This window comes from Stegodyphus dumicola, chromosome 4 (assembly GCF_044657685.1).
Source record: "Stegodyphus dumicola isolate Sdum_Otavi_A_Nest chromosome 4, ASM4465768v1".
NCBI classification, from domain to species: domain Eukaryota; kingdom Metazoa; phylum Arthropoda; class Arachnida; order Araneae; family Eresidae; genus Stegodyphus; species Stegodyphus dumicola.
Window position 1 is genome coordinate 57,938,897 of NC_140771.1, and position 21,516 is coordinate 57,960,412.

General features: G+C 32.4%; 1 protein-coding gene across 4 annotated transcripts in view; it reads left to right on the plus strand.

The window, feature by feature from the left end:
* The first annotated feature begins 10,081 nt into the window (after positions 1-10,081).
* LOC118182390 (protein spitz-like) overlaps positions 10,082-21,516 on the plus strand; it is a 140,244-nt gene continuing 128,809 nt past the window's right edge. For all 4 annotated transcript variants that reach the window (XM_035351733.2, XM_085814947.1, XM_035351731.2 and 1 more), the window contains exon 1: positions 10,082-10,304. In XM_035351733.2, coding sequence (XP_035207624.1) covers positions 10,157-10,304 — 148 coding nt within the window. In that variant the 5' untranslated portion in view covers positions 10,082-10,156. The remainder of the gene's footprint in view (positions 10,305-21,516) is intronic.

Genomic DNA, 21,516 nt, shown 5'->3' on the forward strand with positions numbered 1-21,516 from the left:
CTTACTTTCCCCTCGAACTGCCAATGCCAGAATATGTAAATTTTAGTAGAACGCGCGAGGATTCAAATTATCAGCGGAAGTATTATGATTTAAATAGAAGGAAACAAATTCGGTGTGTGATATTCTTACTTCACGAGCGCGGAGGTAGTTTGCGAGAAATTGAAGAACCCCGCGTTTCGGCCTATGTGCTTGGCGGGAAGTAGTGTTAATCGTTCCAGTGAGCTTCAAGTCTGCTGAATTAGCAGCGATATTGTAAAACGCGGTGAGTTAGTTATTTTAGAGAGCCTCGTAGTTAGAATCTTGTCTTTAGTTTCTTTTCAGGTTATTATTTTTATTTGACTGCCGAGTTGGCACCGTCTGTAAGCGTCAAGAGGACGCAATTGTAATTTATTACGTTGAATAAAAAGGGACTTAAACCCTTTACAAGACTCTGTGTTTTATACAGCTTTCACAGTCACCTCTTGGTTGCGTGCAAGTTGGAGGCGCGCAACGTTATAAATGTATTGAGAAGAACTCTGAAAATTACATTGGCATATACATGCCGGCACAGCAGCGGGCAGGAGGGCGAAGGAGGTAGTTCGCCTCGAAGGCACGTTTTTGAAAGCGGTAATTTTCGCGTGAAATTTTCATTTTTTCAAAGGTAGTTAAGAACATTGTATATTGATTTTTAATGAGAAATGGTTCTATCAGAAATATTATGAAAGTGGTCCTTTAAGATTACAGAGAATTAAATGTCATACGTAAATATTCTCCAAGAGTCATTAGATTATTAGAGATAAGCATATGAAAAATGAGCAACGCAGTCTTCAGGATTCGAACTCCTGACGGTCCGACTGTTCGCCGGACGTACTTTCCAATTACACCGCGAAGGCGCCAGGTAACGAAGAAAATTTCTTACAGGATGACATTTTAACTTTAAAAAAAATTTAACTAAATAAAGCTATTCTGTATTTTTAAAACTGCAACTAAATAATTGGATGTTTAAAATTTTTGTGAGACAACTGTTGGTTGCCTTCTAGTGGCCGAATTCTTAGAAAATGAAGTTTGAAATATTTACTCAAGTAATGAAAAATAAAATTAAAGTGAAAGTTCTTAAGCAATATTGTTTCCTTATATAATAATATCTTTAAAAAATAAATCACATTCAGAAAGAAAGTATTGATTGCATCTTTTTTTATTTATGGAAGGTGATGTATAAAAGTGCAGATTGTGTCTTAAATGAAATAAGACCATACATCTAGATCGGACTCAGCTGAGAGCAAAATTACTTAATCCTTCGCTCTTAGGCTGAGTTGGGAATAACAATGTAAAGGCTGAGATGGGAACGGACTAATTCTGTACTAAGCTTGAAGACTACATCCTAGAAGAATAAAATTTTATTCTTCATGACGTGCCATCAACAATTATTAAAATACTCCTTTTTTTACAAATTTCAGTTATGCTGTGCAAATTATTTCGCAACATATGATTTTATTACTATGTACAAATTCTTCCGTTTTCTGTAAAAATATTTTTAATTTAGCTTGATTTTAAGATACTTCATTGTAATGCTTGAAAAATCCTTGTTCATGCCTTCCAACATCGGCTACATTTTCAGAATTGATTAACATCGCAGTGTACCCTAAACCCATTAATTGGCTTGTACACATATACACCTTAAATCTCAGTGGTAGCGAAACAAATCGTAACTGCATATCGTATTTTCTCTAAAATAAAACTTTCTTTTTTTCTTTTCTTTACTTCTTTTTTTCCTCTATACTTTTTGTTTTAAAATTTGGTAGAGTCTTATAATCCGGTATTTTTATAAATGAAATTACAGAATGAGAGGAAGAAATTGAAGTATAATACTATATGGAATAATTTAACTCCTTAATACTAAATAAACCTCACAGATTATTTTACCATTCACATAGACTGCGTAACTACCGCTTATTATAATAGCAAAGTCTCGACGAGTAATTTCAGTTTAGGACTGCATCCACTATACTCACTGTTATGTCTAAAAACAAAGAGTTAATAATGCGTCATTAACTTCGTTCTGTATCATACCAAAATACTGTATTCAATTAGAGAGGTTGTCTTTGATTCTAATTAACCATCTTTTCATCAAATATTTCGTAATAATATATAATATATGTGTACATTTATCCTAAAATTATATTCCAGAAGATTTTATTACGTAGTAAAGACTTTCACATCTACAGACACTGTACATACAAACATTCAGCATCACCTGCAACAAAGAAAGAGCTATCTGCTTAAGCGAGGAATACTTTCGTGAAGGACCTTTCTAAAGGATACCATCTCGTATTCACGTTACGCATGGGGACAAGCTCAAAAACGAACCATGTAGCAACCAGTTTGCCTACCCGGATCGAAATACCAGTATTCAGCTGTCTTAACCGCTCGGCCTGTGGTGAGAATCATATCTAGAAAAATTTACCATCCATGGAAAGGAAAATTCTAGTAGGGTTTCTCATCAAGTAATTCGTCTCCTAATTTCCCAATAAGTGACTCGATTTACTGATATCACTAAATTATGCAGACGATTTTATTATACAATTCATCGTATAATTCAAATAATTTGTTTTTCGGACATTTCTTCAAATAACTCATAATTCTCAACAATGCTCGGGAGGTTGAGACTGTTGACATCTGGTAGTCCCTTCGATTTCATTTCCAGGCAAATAGGTTGGCTGAGTAAGACTAGTGATTTTCTTGTAAATAGAGTATAATGCCCTCAGAAGGTACTTCATTAAAAGGTTCCTTTGATTTGGCAAATAACCGTTGCCTTTTCTATCAAATCAATTAACTAACTAAATCAAAGACGGCCAGTATTATATAATAAAGTACCAGATGCCTATTTCACAGTATTATGGCCTAAGGAACGCTGCTGTGAAGGACAAAACAAAAAGACAAATAGGTTTTTACAGATTATTATTTCTAAACATGATTATTTTGACAATGAAATTCAATGAATGATGTCATAGGATGCGCACACATGGCAGTGGGCGAACGACAAAGAGTGGAAAAGATACTCCATAACATGTTTGAGTATGTCTCTGTGTTGCAGAGCAATGAACATTACGGATTTCTGTTAGAAACACTCTAATACGAAAACGTATACTAGTAGTTGTAAAATAGATATGAGGGCGAATTTCAAGTTCAATTTCAAGCTTGGTAAATCTGTAAATGATAGTCATGACATGATGAAACAAGATTATGGAGATAAGCTGTATCTTTAAAATGCTTTTCCGAATCTTTTAAATGTTTTTGAGGTTGACTGGATTCCACTAAAGACGCTTCTTGCTGTGGTACAGTCTAAGTCTTCTCGAAGGAACAATAACATTTAAAAAATGAAGTAGATATTAGCCATAAAGGAAAACGATAAATTCTAACACGTACAAGGATGTTCTAGCAAATTTAATGCAAATGAATTTAATGAAAATGCCTGACCACACTCGGCCTTCCTCGTGAAATAGTTTATGTAGAAGACCTGAAGCTCTTCATCATTTAGCGTACTACCTCTTCTTTCTTCAGAAGACTTCTGTTGAACGAATTGTGCTGCTGCTCTAAAACTAGAAAGATTTTCCAATATTCCAGATATTCAAAATCATACAACCAGAAATACCCAGTGGGTACGTTGCGCCCTTGTGCAAGGGTGTATTTCAGCGCTTCCTAAAATATAGTGATCTGCAAATTAATTTGTCGTTAATTTCAAGGAACTTCTATTTATTTAGCTTATTAAATATTTACTTGTATTAAGTATGCATAAAAATAAGTCACTTGAAGAAAAAAATTTCTTTAACTATCTCAAAAAAATTATGAAACATTTTGGATTAGTTACATAGTATACCATTGGTTAACTTTTATTCTTCAAATACTTACAGCCGCTACAAAACTTTCAACCAGATCTTTTATATTTAAAGTATCCATAATACCATTTTCCACTGATATCACTGACATTTATCTAAAATTGTTGATCTCAAATATCTTGTTGTTAATTTCAGTTCTAAAATTTCTTTCCCCAGTAACTATTTATTCAAAGGTAACGTTGAATAAATTTTCAGGCCTATAGGGGTATTTTTAAATTATCTTTTAATTTATAGCCATATAGTACTATTAACCTGAGAAAATATTTTATACAAAAAATCAACAATTTATAGGGTTTTTTATTATTTTTTTTTTTTATTTTATTTTTTTTTATTTTTAGATCCGTTGTGGCAAAGATCATAAAGATTAGCTGCCTTTTATATATTTGTATATCAGGAGTGGTCAAACTTTACGTCACTTGGAGCCATATGATTGAATTAAAGAATAATCAAGAATCGCAGCTGGATTTACTAGCAGCACAACTGTACTTTTATATATCTTTTAAAAGTAGCAAAATAATTTATGAACAGCAAGACACATTTGAAGCAAATTAACAAGGATTTTGCATGTTTTACTTAGGGCGATTATTAATTAGGACTGTATATCATCAAAATTGCTCTGATCATTCAAGAAAGTTATATTCCTATGCTTTAAAATTTTTAATCATTTTCTATGAGAGAAACAACATTTTTTTTTTTCCCTTCCCTTTCCTCAAACAAAAAATGAAGAATTTTCTTCTGGTTTTCAAATTTTTCTTCTTGCTTATAACTGTTAATAAATTTTAATAGAAATAAATTTAAAACAATAAAAACTACACTAATTTATGAAGACTACACTAATTACGTTTTTACACTAATTTATGAAGTTTTCATTCAAATAAAGACTAATACTTTAATTTTGAAGGGAAACAAATTTTCTTTTTTGGCAGCGCATTGCATTACGGAAGGTGGCCTGAACAATAAAGTTGCAGAGAACCTGCAATTCAAGATGTAAATAGTATTTCCTGAACGTTTAAAATAAACTTTCAGCTCATTGTAGATTTTGCATATTAATTAATAAAAATTTTCCCCGCAACAAATGTGAAGAACTGCGGATATCCAAATCAGACTTAAATTATTCAGTTAAACAATTTTCTTGATGATAACTGGCCATCAGATATGTATTACTTTTCTCTGATGAAATTATAATTATATGCATTCGTCCTGCCAAGATTCGAAGTATATCAACAGGGCGTTGTACATTTCTAATGCATTTTCTATTTCTACAGTTACGAAAGCTAATTACATAGTTACGATAGCTACAGTTAAGACAGCTCTAAAATGAGCCGCTTCATAATTTACTTAAATCATCATGTTATTTAAAATATGGAATTGGTTGATCGTTTGTAAACAAAATTTAATATGTTTACAAACTTTATGGCTCTATGTTAATTATAAATACTACTACTTTTCATTATTGTATTCTCCCATAGAATGGAAAATGATAACTAATACGTGCTTATGTACATATACGTCCTCAAGCTTTCATTCGAAAATATCGCATATATCCTCGGGTCGTACAGTGTTTTGCTTTGTGAATCCCAAAATTTTTTAAAGCAGAATATCTTTAGAATTTGCAAAAGAGTTTTAAAGTATTGCCATGTATTTTTTCCAGTCTTAGCTCTATTTCATGTTCAGTTTTCTTAATAAGACGACAAACATTTTTATTTGTCATTTTAAGTTTGTTTATAAAACATCAGTGACTTCGCACTGACGCCACATAAAATTTAACAACAAAATCAGAAAATCTTTAACAGCAACATATATTTAGAATTCCCAGTAGAGTGTTAAGAGTTTTCATATGTATTTTTTTATATTCGCTATACTATTTGCGTTTTGCTTTGTTTTGTTTGTTTGTTTGTTTGTTTCTGAAAAAGAGAGACTTATGTCAAATCGATAAAATTTTATTCAGAATTTACGCCAATTTCACTTTGTTACTTTGTCTAGTTAAACATAGGATTTTCATCTAATATTAAATTATTTAATATTTAAAATACACTATTTATATTTAAAAAGTAACATCGACTCTCCTTTCTCTGGAAATATACATTAAGGATTTCCAGTTGTGTGTTTCTACAAACTTTTGTGTAGTATGGTAAATAAATGATTTGGAAAATAATATTGGGAATTTTGGAAAAAATCTTCATAATAGGAATATGTACCTTCTAAATAACATATATAATTAATATATACTTAATAATAAAATATCAATGTATATTTATTTCCTAATCTGTTAAAAAAGTTTGCGAAAAAAACCAAAAAGTCTGGAAGTTTTTGCTTCTGAGGTAAAAAGGGGGATAGACGCTTCTTATCTTAAATTAATTATGTCTGCAGGTATGTGGGAACAGAAGTACTAAGATAGCAGTGCTTGGGGAAGTATGTAAATCATATCAAGAAAATTAGCTTTTTTCTTTCTTAAAAATCATAATATAAGTGTTTATGAATTAGAAGTAAACGAAAGAAAAGGGAGGATGATACTTAATTATGTTGGTAATATTCAAATTTAATATATATATATATATATATATATATGTATATATATAGAGAACATTGTAGCACTTGTCGAGTTTTAAAATAATATTTAAAGAGATGAAATAGTGACCGACTGGGCAAAACCCCTGAATACTGATGTCTGATCAGGTGGCTAAAAAATATTCATCGTGTATTCCTCATAAAGTTGCCCACGAAAGCAAAAAATCTTACAGCTGTACTTAATAACAAAGTGTAATAGCAATTTCTCGCCAAAGCGCAGCTTCATTGCGCCGGATAGGGCTTCGAAGTCTAGTCTATGGTTTTCTGGAAGAGTTGGAAGAACATCCACTGCGCCTGATCTCAGAAAAGCGGCGAGATGGCAGGCCTTAGCTTGGGAATCCCATCCATTCTCATCCTCCACTACAGAAAATTTTGTCTTATACTTTCCAGGAGGTCTTCTCGTCATATTTGGATAGCTTCATAGAGGGACGAGCAGGCATGGGTAAATATTTAAAACCATCAGAAGTGCTTCCTGCTGTCGCTATGCACTTCTTTAAGGTGTTAACTTCTTTGACTACGGCAGCAGAAATCCTTTCATCAATTTGTTGTTGGACGGCAGAAACTCTTCTTTTGATTCGTTGCTTCACAGTAGAAACTATCTTTTTTTTTTTTTTTTTTTTTTTTTTTTTTTTTTTTTTTTTTTTTTTTTTTTACAGAAGAAACTCTTTTTTCAATGTTCCAACTTTATTTTCAACAGCTTCAATACTGCCTTCCGTAGCCTCAAATTTGTATTCTATTACGTAAGTAATTTCTCTTTTCATTTCTTGGCCTGCTTCAATCTTTCCTTGAACAGCCTTATCACTTATTTAACAGATATTTGACCAACTTCTTTCTTTTCATGAACCGCATTCATCTCCTCTTTAACGGAACCTTGGGCAGCTTTCATCTCTCGTTTAATGGATTTTTTATCAGCTTTCATATCTGCTTTAACGGAATCTTTCATCTCTTCTTTAAATGCAGCAAAGGCTGCCATCAGCTGTCTTAACTGCTCCTCCATCGCTCTCCATCGTCTTAACTGAGCTCCATCCATTTTATTGGCATTCAGCCCCACCCCTGATACCAAAAAGTGTTGCGTGTGTCTGAGTTGGTAATTTTCCTCAGAGATATTCGTACAAGTGTTTACATTATCGCACAATATAATCAGTAGTTATACTCCAAACTACTAAAAACTTTGAAATAGAACGCAATGCAAAGAAAAAGCTAATCCGATCTCTCTCTGAACTCGCAACAATAACAACAGCAGCTAACCAAACAACTGAGAGAAACTATGTTCTCTGTCTGGTTTTTTTATAACTTTAAATCAGTCGCGAGAGATTTCTATTAATTTCTGCTTTTCGAGATTTCTGGAAAGCAAAAGAGTAGAATTATGGTTACAGCTAACATAATAGTTAATTACATTTATTCAAATTAAATATCAGTTACCGAGATAAACTTTTATTCAATGTTAAATGCACGTGCTCCTGTATTTTTACTTTTCCGGCACAGCTTTCTCTTAAAACTCATCTCGTGCTGCATTGCACGGGGAAATAAAACAATTTTAATTATAATTCTACTAAGATAAGCTATCTAAATACGAAATTAGTAACGGTATTGTAGTATATAATGGCTGATAAAAAATACGGGTATTTTTAACAATATCTCAAAATTCTGTAGAAAACCGGAATTTTTTTTTTCCCCCTCCCACCGGTAGCACTTAAGCGACTTTTGAGTTGTAACTGCTGTAATTTGAAAAACAGATTAAAGTTCATGTGCTGCGTGGAACTAGGGTGACGTGCAGAGCTCACAATTCGTCAAACTGCGTGGTTGACTGATTCACTGTATGGAGTAATATAATATAAGCGGGTGTTGGAACTGGGAAAAGGAGGCTGGATTATAGAACCAATATTTCTCAAACTGAGCAGGGCCACTCCATGGAGATATTTAAATTATTTAAATAGCCATTAGGCATTAAAACTCCGAAAAAGAGCTTTAGATTTCAAAAGAAAAGCGATACTGGCAATAATTTCGTAATAATTTTACATTAAGATTTGATCTAATTTATTCAATGGCTTCAAGCCTTGCACTTTCATTTCCGCCTCCTTGATAGGTATAATAGACAGTAGTGCTAGCTGCCATATAATAGGACACAGGGTGGAATCCTGGAGGAAACATGAATGTATGGAAATGTGTAGTGTTTTTGAGGCAGGGAAGGAATCGAAGTGAAATCTTCTTCAGAGACTGATGGTAGTGTAAGAAGAGCAGGACACTTTGAATGGCATTCCGCCCGTGGTGTAACCTTCAAAACTAAGATGGAACGAAGAAATTTTATACTGTCACTTATGGGGCCTTGACAGCTTTTTGCCTCTTGTCTGTGATAAATTCGTGAGCCTGATTTGGATTGCGCAAAGACCAGAAGGAGTAGTCAGGACTTCAGTTTTGATATCATATTTAGTTGATTGAGATTTTAGGACTGTACATCAACTTTTAACGAAATAAAGAGTTCCGTGAAAATTGCTAAATGGGGTACTTCGTAGCTTTTATCAAAGAATTTGGGCCCTAATGTTAACAAGGCATCACTAACTTTTTCAATCAAGAGTATCAACTGCATCGATTAAATATTAAAATATAATTTTACTATTGTATCTCTAATAGTATCGTATTAGATTATTATTATCCCTCCTATTGTATTTTTAGAATCATATGTATTTTTTATGATAAAGAAATTTAGATATCATATTGTTTATTACTTATATTGGTAACTTTACTCAAAGAAATGTTGATAAATCAAATTTTAATCATTTATTACTTAATTTAATTATTATTATTAATTTCTATGACAATAATTGTAACAATTATTAATTATTTTTTCCCAACACAAGAATTAAGAGCAACGCTACGTCTTAAGTAAATAACCTGCCCTGAATTTTTAGCAAACTGATAATTCTTTTCGGTGTTGCAGCTTATTTTCCCAATATTATAAATGTGGTTCCTTCTTAAGATCTTACGCATCCTTTTAGTTTTTAATCTAAAAGTCCTTATGCATCTTTCTAACTCTCGAATTATTTTCTTTGATTTTTGGGCCTGAGGAAAATGGATTTAATTATAGGGAAACTGTTAAGTAATGTCGATTTAGAAGGTTTGTAATATTTTTGCAAAGAAATGCAGTTAAAAAAATTTATTTGGAAAAGAAATTCTTAAATGATTCTTTTTATAATGCGGAAATAAAAAAAATTACACATCTTACAAAAATTTAAAAGAGTTCAAACAGTTTTATTTTCCGCCTGTGAATCTGCACAGGTATTAATAAGAAAACCTTTATGCGCAAAATTGAAAGATTTTAGATTTGCTCATCATTAAATCTCCTCTCACCTTCATAACATTTAAAACGAATTACATACTAAAATGGCTTCCATTTATTTATCTTATCATATAACAGACGAGTATCGTGGATGGGCGTGACAAAAGTAAATGCTCAAGATTAATTTTTTCCACTTAAACTGACTGGAACACTTTCGCTGCGAACAAATACGCGCGAAGAATGGGGACACGACCGAGGATGGGGATGAGAAGGAACGATTCGTTGAAAAGTTATTGGCGCCTTGTTGGCGAAAAAAAGCACTCGCCATTTCTCCGTTCTTCCAGGTGAATCTCGCCAGAGTCTCGCGCGCAGTGAGCGAGAACAGTCGTGAGATTACCTGTGTCTTGTGTGTGCCGACTCTATGGATTAACTTGTCATGGACCGGATCTGCTGCCCCGAGGAGCGGCGGCGGGCCGACCCCGCAAACGATCAAGAACTCTCTCCCGGGCTCGTTGCCGGATGCCGGGCGACTCCGCCGCCCGCCAGAGCGTACTGGAGGCCCCTCAGATTTATACAGCAGTTCGGTAAGTATTTGAATGCACTGTGCTCTGTAATACATTTTATTAATTGGAGCAGAAAGGATCAACCTTGAACAGAAATTCATAATTCTCGAACTTAGCAGCTGTTATTCTATAGTTGAATATTTATTACATGTTTGTTATGTTCTCTAATGCACAATGAGAAATTAGTTTCATAAAATTGCTAATTAATCAATGCATATTTTTATATTAACATCCCACTGAAGAAGTTATGTAAACTTGTTCATCAAATCAGTTACTAAGCAATATAAATAATTTCATCTTTTGATAACATTCCAATGCACATCTCATGCAGATATATTGCACACCAGGGTAACCACAACGTAGATATATGCTTTCGTGTCTTCTGAATACTCTTAATTTTGCATAAGATCTCCAATGACATTCAGTTCAAATTCTGGGTTCTGCATGAGGTTTGCACTGAAAATCTTGTGCACGCTTTGCAGTGGATGTTTAAAAGCAATCTCCGACAAAAACTTCATGTGGCAGAATTTATATAAAGTTCGTACTGAACACCAGATACAAAATTTGCAGTGGTGTCCTTATGCACAGTGCAAAGTTTTAATTACATAAGAACGATATGCTCAGAGAATACCCTGAAAATGTCTTAATTTGCAAGCATGCTCTCTGTTACTGTTTTTTTAGCTCTGGCATCAAATATCTGCAAAATTTTCAACAAATTCAGCTTCTAGTCTAAGGTTTTTCAGATTAGTTTGCATGTTTTAGCATGTTGCATCTTTACCTTTTGACTATTCTTTTGCGAGAAATTCAACAAAATACGGGATATTGATGCAAACCAAACGGCCATCAGGATTTTAGTTTTTTACACAGAATGCTTTCAGGTGATCTTAGCATGCAAATGAGCATTAAGAGTATAGAATCTGCAAAGGATTATGGAATTTCAGTTTTTAATTTTAAAGCGTCGATTAAGTTTCGATATAACGAAAAGCTAACGATAAAAATTTTTAAAATTAAAGAAACAGAAACTTTTCTAAAAAGTAACGAACACCAGCATAAACTCTTCCCGCAGGAAGATTCAAATGAGTTACGTAACACTGAAAAGATATTTATAAAAAGTAACGAAAGCCCACCAGTTTTACAGTCGAAACATGCAAATCACGTGTACATGCAAATCGCTTTCGTTCTGGTACCAGAACTTCTAAATAAATCACCTTCTGGAAATAATATTTTGTCCTCTTTTGTGCTTCTTAACCCTTTAACATTGTCCATCTTTTATTTAAATGAAAAAAAAAATAGGTCCTTTTAAGTAACATATATTTTATTGAATAAATCTTTAATTTGGAAATTTTAAAGGAACTGGTATAAACTGAATGAAGAATGTTTATTTTGAGACTTTTGATGAACACAACACTAGAACACAACAAGGAAGAATAATCTATAGGTACAGGTACAGGTAAAATCATGGGAACACCAACAATGCCCCATAGGTCTGCTCGTAAGGCCTTCCCATACTAAATGATTCTTTAAAAAAAAAATCAAGCTTTATTATAATTTACAAATAAATGTTGTGGAAATTGACAACTGAAGCTTTCCAAATGATCTAGTGTTTTACATATTATGGTACATCGTGCGATCTCACCGTACGCTCCGCATCCAGTATTTATTAAAAATAAAGATTTAGGACATAAAGAGATTACAATATAGTCTCAATGCAATTTGAAATTCACAAATTAAATTGAAAATCTATTTTGGTTTGATGCTAATCGGATAGATGCGCATTCTAACTTTCTCAAATATAGCATTATTCTATATTTAAGAATATTAACTATTCTTAAATATAGAATATGACGTTCGTTTCAAAAGAACGGTATATTCGATCTTTAAGAAGATAGTAAATGCGCAAAAGGAGATGAATTATTAGAATCTGGGAAGGAATCTATTAATTACTTTTAATTTTAGTAAAATTTTAACGAAGATAGACTAACTGATAGTAAATAATAAATATAGTAAAGCAGCGAGGCCTATCTACCGAAGGGAAGAGACAGCTTCATTGAGGAATTTCTTAGAAAAATTGCATTCATTTTACATATAGAAAAGTCTATGAAATGTGTCTGCAGGCAGCCATTTTGCCGGGGATCAAGCTTCTGATTAAAAGACCTTATTTCGCAGTTTCATTTACGTAGTCCCTTGTGAGAAATTTTGATGAATTGTGAGAATTGGAAACGCATGCAAAAAATTAAATTGCAGAAAGCAAATTCAAAACTAGTATTGAATAAATAAATTGTGCCATCAGGAAGTAAAAGCTAATTAAAAGGAATAGTATAATTTAGCATAATTGACAATAATGCACAGTGAAAGATCGTCTTACTGATGATTGTTCAAGTAGAAATTGTCAAAACTAATTATCGACTTCAGTAACGCGGTGACAGCACGTCCGCCATTCGATGTAAAACTCGTAAGTCTTTAATAAGAGTCCACATATTGCAATGACCCTGTCAGGAGAACGTAAAGTGACAACGCAGTGAGCATGCATTGGGTCTTGTACTATAAGTCACTTAGCCTTGATATCTTACCTAATTGGTAAAGGAAAATCTAGACAAGAATTTCACGAAGTAATAACTTAAGCTTAAAAAAAAAGTGAAGGAGAAAGTAAATATAAGTCATTGTTTATCATTTTCCACTTATTGCTTTCAGCTGTATAAGACGCACAGCTATAGTCAATGTTTTCCTTAACATGCTTATATTTTTGAATATATTGCTTCATGGCTCATTATTTGGATCGTTAATGAAAGTTTTGTTTGTTAATATCTCATACTCGAATGTATGCATCGAAAGTGAAAATACCGTTTGATTCCATATAAGACAATGCGCGATCGCCCACACCAAGAACTCAAAGGGAAGTTTTAATACTCTTTCAAACATGCACTTTATCTTGTCAGCCTTCAAATGAATCATTTAACATACGCATCAGAGAGTTTTAGATGAAAACTCCTAAAACCATAATATTAATCCGTGCTCTTTTAAGCCAACTGATTTTTATTTGTAAAGAAATATATTTAAAATATTCCTTTATGCTTTTTTATTTTGAATCAGTTGACAATATGCCATTATAGAGGTATGCGGAATTGTCCTTTTAGAAATGATATTCCAAACAAAAACTTTGTAAACAAAATTGTAAAAAAAAAGAGACAAAAAAATTGTCAGCATATTGAAGAAAGCATAATGAAGGCGCTTAGGCATAGAAAAACGCTTTTATCTTCTTCAGCTGTAGCTGGAATCTTAATTAAACCACGTTTTCTTCAACGTCCTGTCCGTTTTTGTTGCCATTTGCTTTTTAAGCTAGCAATTTAGGATAGATGGAAAGAAAACTCGCCGACTTCAGCTATAACTGGTTCTAATTAAAACATACCGATTCGGTTTCCATTAAAAATCCCTTTCATATTGGGGTACTGAAGCAGGCTATAATTATTCAAAGCTCTTTTTTTTTTTTTTTTTTCTTTTTTTTTTTTTTTTTTTTTACCAAAATAAATTTAAATCTTTGGGTTATTTGTTGCAATGCACGATCATTTTAAAATTTTTGCTAACTTTTGACAATATTAAAAAAAATAAGCAGTATCGATATTTAATATTATTTTCAGAGTAGCATGCAGTAAAATAAAATCTGGAATCTGTCAGTGCTTATCACAATTCTGATAAGCCAAAGTTCGGGTATAAGACCAAAAAATTATAAATTTTCTCCCCATCATCCAATTATAAATTTTCTCCACAGCATTGCTCATTAACAGTCATTGATGACAATAACATTTGCTTTAACTAGTGATATTTTTAGTTATCATAGAATTGTTACCTTCTTCCAAAGGAGACATTCTTTTATGTGCAGCCATATTGCGAAGCTAATTCGAACCGAAATTTCTCCTAACGCTACAACCAATTCTTAACTGCTTTAAAACAGCGGCATTTAATACCCTTGTATTAGCATTAAAAAATCATTTCTATATTCCTTGATGTCTTGATGTGTATAACGATTTTGATAATTGGTGTGTTCGGGTAACTGAAATGCGTTTATGGCTTCTAAATTTGTCAGTATGTTGAGCAATTACTGATTGGTTAAATTTGAAAGCTAAATTAGAGATTTATGATTTACCGATTGGCTACTCGAAAAAACTATCTGTACATGAGAACGCTGGGAAGACAAATCAAAGATCTGACGTTTCACGCAATAAGAAAATTTGCTACCAGATGTAAATGATAAACGCATATTAATAGAAAATTACGTAATATAATAATCTAAAAGTTTTGGAAAGACTTCGTTAAAAATGTTTCTAACGTTAAAGCGAATTTGAGGTGTTTTTACAAAAAGCGTTGTCATTTAATTTCTAATAATCTAATTAATTATAACAGTATCAATTATCAGTTTTGTTGAAGAGGTTCGAGTAAATTCTGGAATATCATTTGTAATATTCAACTCCAAAAATAAAGTTTAACATGGTTTTTGTTTTAACATAACCCGACATTTTAAATGCGACTTGATCAGTGAGTAGTCATATGGCATATGATTTAATTTCAAAAGACTGAGGTGCCGGTGGTAATGACCCCAACAGTACCCCAACCTCGATTTTTTATCTGTATTATTCTAAAGAATAGAATCTCAGCGCTTGGCATCTCTTCCGTTTCTACTAACCTCTTAGTAGGACTTTCGAACCGAGTCAGTTTTAGTACCTCTACAAACAATCAAGGAACAAAAGTCCGTGCGCACCGTATCTGGATCTCTGCGGAAGCAGTTTCCACTTCCGAGTGTGGATCGGACCGTATATGGTTTAATTCTTGATGCTTACCAAGGCTGATATGCATCTTATGAATTTAAAGTAATATTACCCGCATTAAGAAAAAAAATATTAGTAGTATTTATTACAGTTGCGAGTATCGTTGTAATCGGATATTTCTGTTAGTAAAAGTATTTTCCTAAGCATTTAAATATCTCTATTCTTTCAATTTTAAACAGTCAGTCATCCATTGTATTCAGTGATACTTCAGACGTCAGTAGTTTTTACCCATAAGCGACAGCTTCGTATCTGAAGGATGTTCGCGATTTTAGGTCATCTGTTGTATGCCGAGATCTCAATCAACAGATGACATCCGTCTTCTAAACAATCGCATCGTTTTTCTTTAAAACATGTGATTTGACGAAAGCTTCCTTTTTCTTTTAATTTTGTCTTAATTATAACAGGGCAGTAATTTTGCAGCTGGAAGGGAAGAAGCCTAATTCATGGAGAAAGAAAAGAGATTCCTCTTACTTATAAAATTTTAAAAATTTTGCAGCTCAATTCGCAAAATTCATGACCACTAAGGTCTCTCTAATTCATGTTGTCTTGCTACTTTCGTATATACATATATATACTATGTGTGTGTGTGTGTATGTATGTATAATAGTATCACAAATTTTTATTTTAAAACAAATTATCCCAATATCATTTATGCGCAAATGCTGCTGAAAATTAATCTATTATAGACAAAAATTAATTCATTGAACCAAAGGTAAATTTTAATATTTTGATATTTTTCTGTTTATATCATTTAAGGTAAGAAAAGTAATGTAGAAACAAATGCTAGAGCTTTTAAAATTGAATCCCACTACTTTCGTCTTACTTCGAAACTCATTGGCGACTTTGTGAATTGGAGAAAAATGTTTGTCTAGCTGTCTTCACGGATTATTCTGTTCAAAAATAATAATGCATAGAAGCATTTTCTAAAAAACAAGAAATTCTTTATTCGGAAAAAATTAATGTGGCCGCTATTTATAATTTTGCAGCAAGTGAATACCGTTCAGCGAATTGACTATTAAATATAAAGCATACAAATTCACTTGCACTCAAACATGTGTGTAGTATCTTCAAGTATGGTTTGGCTATTGTAGCCTATATAGTCGAAGATACGTCAGAAACATGGTAGTTTTTCCTGAAACTGAAAAGGTAGATAATCAAAAATTACCGATTTTTTTTTATTTTAAATTAAAACTTCGTTTAAGAGATTGGTTTCATCCGTTTTCTAGAATAAGTCTTATTTTTATTTATTCGAAGGTACAGTCTTCTAAAGAGTGTTAAACTGTAATCTAAATTTTCAAGAAATTTTTATGTGAAGCTTTGTTTATTTTTTTTTTTTTCTGATATAAAGAATTAGGTAATGCCTAGCAGTAAATCTTACAGAATTTCTAACCCATTCATATCATGTCAGTTTTATCGGTATTTTGTAAAGATATATGTACTTAATTGGAGGTGAAACGAAACATATCCGTTGCAAATCATAATTTCTGACACTTTCCCACGCATGCGCTGGACGGATCATCAAAATGCAATGTTCCACGAATGACAGATCGCGTGAGTTGTGACTGCGCCCTGCTCATTCTGCAATGATTCAAAAGATTCCCGGCAATGCAGGACGCGTGTGCGCTAGATCCGAGAGGCCGCGACCTTCGGTTCTGCCTCTCCCTTCGCGTGCTCTTGGTGTTCTTTTCACGTGATACTGTCTACTAACTTAATTCGAGATGGAGGAAATACTACTGCACAATCGGGCATATTCCTCTGCCCCACGTACCTAGTCGATAACACGTTCACATATTTCGCAGCTGGGAAAGCCCAGAAATAGGTTAACAACCGCAAGCGGATTGTGAACTAAATGCGTTGAGAATGCAGAATTACCAAAAATGGAGAAGAGAAAAATTTAGGGAAGGTCTGGTATGGAATATATTAAATTACATATTAAAGAGCAAACTCTACTCTTTTTAAATTTACCTTCGAAGCGCTTTTAGCTTGGTAATTCTGATTACCTTAAATCCTGAGATTCGTCAGTTGTCATTTCATTTCATTGCCATCTTCATTTTTAAAAATATTGGTAATCAAGTAAATTTTTTAACGCGGTAGATAAGCCCCTAAAAAACCGGGATAAAAAAATATGTGTATTTAAAAAAAAAAAAAAAAAAGTACAGTTTATACCTAAAATTAGAAGAATGGTTTCAGGCGTGAAAACCCAACACAAACCATAAGTTATTTGAAAAAAGCCATATGAAAATATAATTAAGCCCAATTCATGAATTCTCTTCTTTTCTTATATATAAGAAATATAATTTCAGAAGTATTTGTTGTGGCATCTCAGCTAATCTAAATTGATTCTATTTTTCACAGTCTCATTAGACTATATGAGCCAATAATTTAAATACTTAGCAAGATGTCCGCCAATAGCTCCACTTTTATAGAATATATTTTTCATTAAAAAATATTGTTTTTCATTAGCTTCTAAATAAATAGTTCCTTTAGAATTTAATGGTCGAATGGTTGCAGTTGCGAGCGTTAAAAGTTAAGTGTAGTAAAGTGTTAAGAGATTGCTGCTTACGAATGGTTGTTGCATACGAATGCGTTTTATGATAAATTGATATAGAGTAAATACACGCTATTTTGAATAGTTAGAGAAATAATTTGAGTTATAGAAGCCCAAAAGCTTCAGTTATTTCATCAAATAGAATTATTCAGTGCATTAGGCTTCTAAACAATAAAGGTATTTTATTTTCTTAAATAGAAAATTTCTTGTAATTTTTTTTCCCTCGATAAATAAATGAGCTTTTCAGATTGTAACAAACAAAGCAGTTGATCTCCGTTGTCTTAGCGTGCTTACATTTTGGCAAACGGAACTAAAACGAAATTTTATGTTAATTTTTATTTTCCGAAATCTATCAGAGTGTTTATTGTATAATTATTATCGTTGCTGAACATACATGCAAAAGAAGTTTCGACGTTTCCATCTCTTCATTGTGAATGTTTTTATAACATTATAAGGGATTATCGCATTTCTCCTTTCATGCTGTTATGGTAAGGGGCAACATGTTATAGCAAGCAAGTGTAATATCCGTCATTAAAATCCCAGAGAGAATATAATTGATTTTTCACGTGCCATCTGTACATTGGTGCCTTAACTAAAATGTGGTGAAAGTAAGGAATTGCCCCTTTAGTGCTCTGAAGGTGTAACTGGTCAGTATATTCAGGTGGCAAATGGTAGATCCATATCTAGATTCCCGGCTTTAAAAATAGCTGATTTTTCAAGTTTCTTCCTTTAAAAAGTCTGATACGCTTTACAATATTTTGCTCAAACCTTCGTATTGCATTATAACTGCCAGTACAGTTGCTACAATGCACATGGTATATAAAATCTTGAAGTATCTTGCACAAAGAATGCTCTTTTCTACACATACCTTTTTAATTTATAAAATATCTGACACGATATAAGTTTTCATTTGGTTTGTTTTTAAACATATGTTTATTAGTGAAAGTTTTAGTCGCGCCTTCTTTGATTTCTTCTTTGATAGGGAAGAAGAATGATTAAAGCCTCCAAACGCGTTCATTTAGATCTTTACTCTGCACCTTAAATTTTGCTGTTTTACTTTTTCACATCAGCTTTAAAATATTTTAAGCATTTGCCTACGTCAAAGAGGTTAAAACTGGCTTGTCTAAATTGTAAATTTGATGCATTTTTATTACTGACTACTTCAGTCTTGAAATATTGAATCTCAGTTAAAGAAGCACATTGTAGTACTTGAATGATTTCTATTGGTCGAATGCTATATTTCCATATCTATCAAAATTGTAAACGCTGAATGCAGATCACTATTGAAATCACTCGGAAACATATTTCTCTTTTCTGTTTCCATAAACTATTTGTTTTGAGCCTATCCCTCATTGAAATGTGTCTGCCTTGCAACATGACGTCCAAAAATGAAAATTTAAATTGGAGATCTTTTAGTTGATGCAGCGCAAGAAATTTAACTGGTTTGTTCTACTGTGCATCTAGTTCGATCTGTTAGCTCTTTGCAATCAATATAAACATAAATAAAACAAAACAAAGCAAAAAAAAAAAAAAAATACATGAGGAATTTCTGGAATTACAGTAAACGATCTGCATGACTGCTGAATACTAAATCGTGGGAAATTTACGGGCGGCTTTCGGAGTTAAAAATGAACGAAGAAAGCGAAGTACTATTAAAAGAAAGAAAAGGAAAGAAAGAAACGCTTGCAGTCTGGCTCTTTCGATATCTGTCTAAATGCCTCAAAAGAATTTTTGTGAATTCCTGTTAATACACTGTACAGTATTTTAAATTAGCCAAAAAATGATCGGCAGACTGAAATGTAAACAAATGACTGTTATCATTAGTTAAAAAGAGAATATTTTTTATTGAAAATTTGAATTACTTGAAATAAATTTATTTTTCGCGCTACAAAAATTACTGTTTTTTCATAACTTTAGTGGAATTTAATTGCAGTAACGAATTTTTTTAATACTATAAGATTCCTACTGAAAATGGAAAGTATTAAATCAGTAGAAAAAAAAAAAAAGATGTCTGTAAATGAATATAATCAATCGATGAAGATAAAAAAAAGAAAGATTTTTCAGAATTTTAGATGTATCAATAGACTTTTATTCTTGATGCAGATGAGGTTATACAGATCAATTTATTGTTATGCTTTATATTTAAGTCAAGTTAAATTGGAAAATAAAAATATTTTCTTTATAGTCATTTGATGAAAATTCATGGAACAACCTTATCTAAACTAAAACTGAAAATAAAGAAGAAACATTTTTAGTTTCTACTTGGGGAAAGGGATAAACTGTAGTATATTCTAACTTAATTCTGTATGATATTTCATTTACAGAAAGAAGATATTCTGATATCTGAGATTTGGCAAAGCACGAACACAAAAACTGAAAGAAGAGAAGAAAAAAAAAGTGATTAAAAATTAAGGTTAATGCTTAAAGGCATGCGCAGTGATGCTTTGTAAAATTCTAAAGCAAATCGTCTGGCGAAAGACGTTTGTTCATCATAGACAGCAGGCAGAGAAATTTAAACCTGGAGGAACATAAACTATATGGTGTTAGATACGTCTTTTATCAGCTGTAGCAATGATTAAAAACTATTGAATTGCACCGTTTTCTTATGGCTTTTTCCCCATACTTAATGGAATATAACTGACAGATTCTTTTTAATTGTGTTTTTTCTAAATAACATAGGATAAATGTTGACGTTTATCAAAGAAAAACACACAGCAATGTATTAAAGTACTATGACGACATGATCAAATACAAAACTCGCAAAAACACATTTCGTTTCGTTCAGGTTCCAATAAATAATATTCTCTTCATAAATCTGTAATTTTTAATACAGCGATATCGGAGAATGAATGTTAACGATCCTTCACTGAAACGTGATACGGTGAAACGAAAAGGTTTCTGTGTGGAACATGCGGCCGATTGTGCACTGAGGTGGGTCCAATTGTCATTTGAAACGGTGGTGTGAACGCAAGCGATCACTGAACTGTAAAGATCGTTGTCTGAAATCCTGTTCCTGGATTTTGATGACTTTAGATAGATTGGAGAGGAAAGTCTGGCTCCATTTTGGGAACATTCGAACATGAAGGGGGATTCAGGAAAATTTATTCATTAATTAAGAGGACAGATGTTGTCCAATCGTGAGATTTTCCAGCGTCTTTTTGCAGACTTCACCTTTCAGGTAACGAGAACTTCGACTGAATCAAAGCAGACAGTATAATATTGCACGGTGTAGAATTTTAGTGTAACAGTACATCCGAAATTACGATAGTCTACGAAATATTTGTATACTAATTAAAATATCAGTTGAAATTATAAATATTTTGGTAATTGCGGCTCAGAAGTTCGACATTCTTTAAACAGTTTTGTATATTCTGTACATCCAAAAACTACTGATTTTTGCAATCCCCCTTTTTAGGGGAGGGGAGGTTTCCTTTATGTACTTGTGTTAAAAGAAAAGTATATATATATATCTTGTGCAGCGTAATGATATTCATCTTACTGCTCTTACTTTCTTCAAATGGTGTCTGATTCTGAAAACAAAACTGTTGTTAAACAACAGAGCATAGTATCTTTTATTCACATTCTATACTTTTCGAACATAGTGCAAAAAATGTAACACAAGTGAGTTACAAAAACAATCTGTGCGTCTTATTATATTATGTGACAATTTTATCAAAACTTACAACAGTCACATAATTAATAGATATCTTTTCCTACCACTATATATCATGTTTTCAGCTAAAGGATTTCTACATAAATTACTTATCTGTGCTCTATCGTCTATTTCAAAAATAATTCTTATTGTGTCTAGTATTGCTTAGATTTTTTTTATAAAATTGGCAGTTTTTTCTATCAAAATGATTTT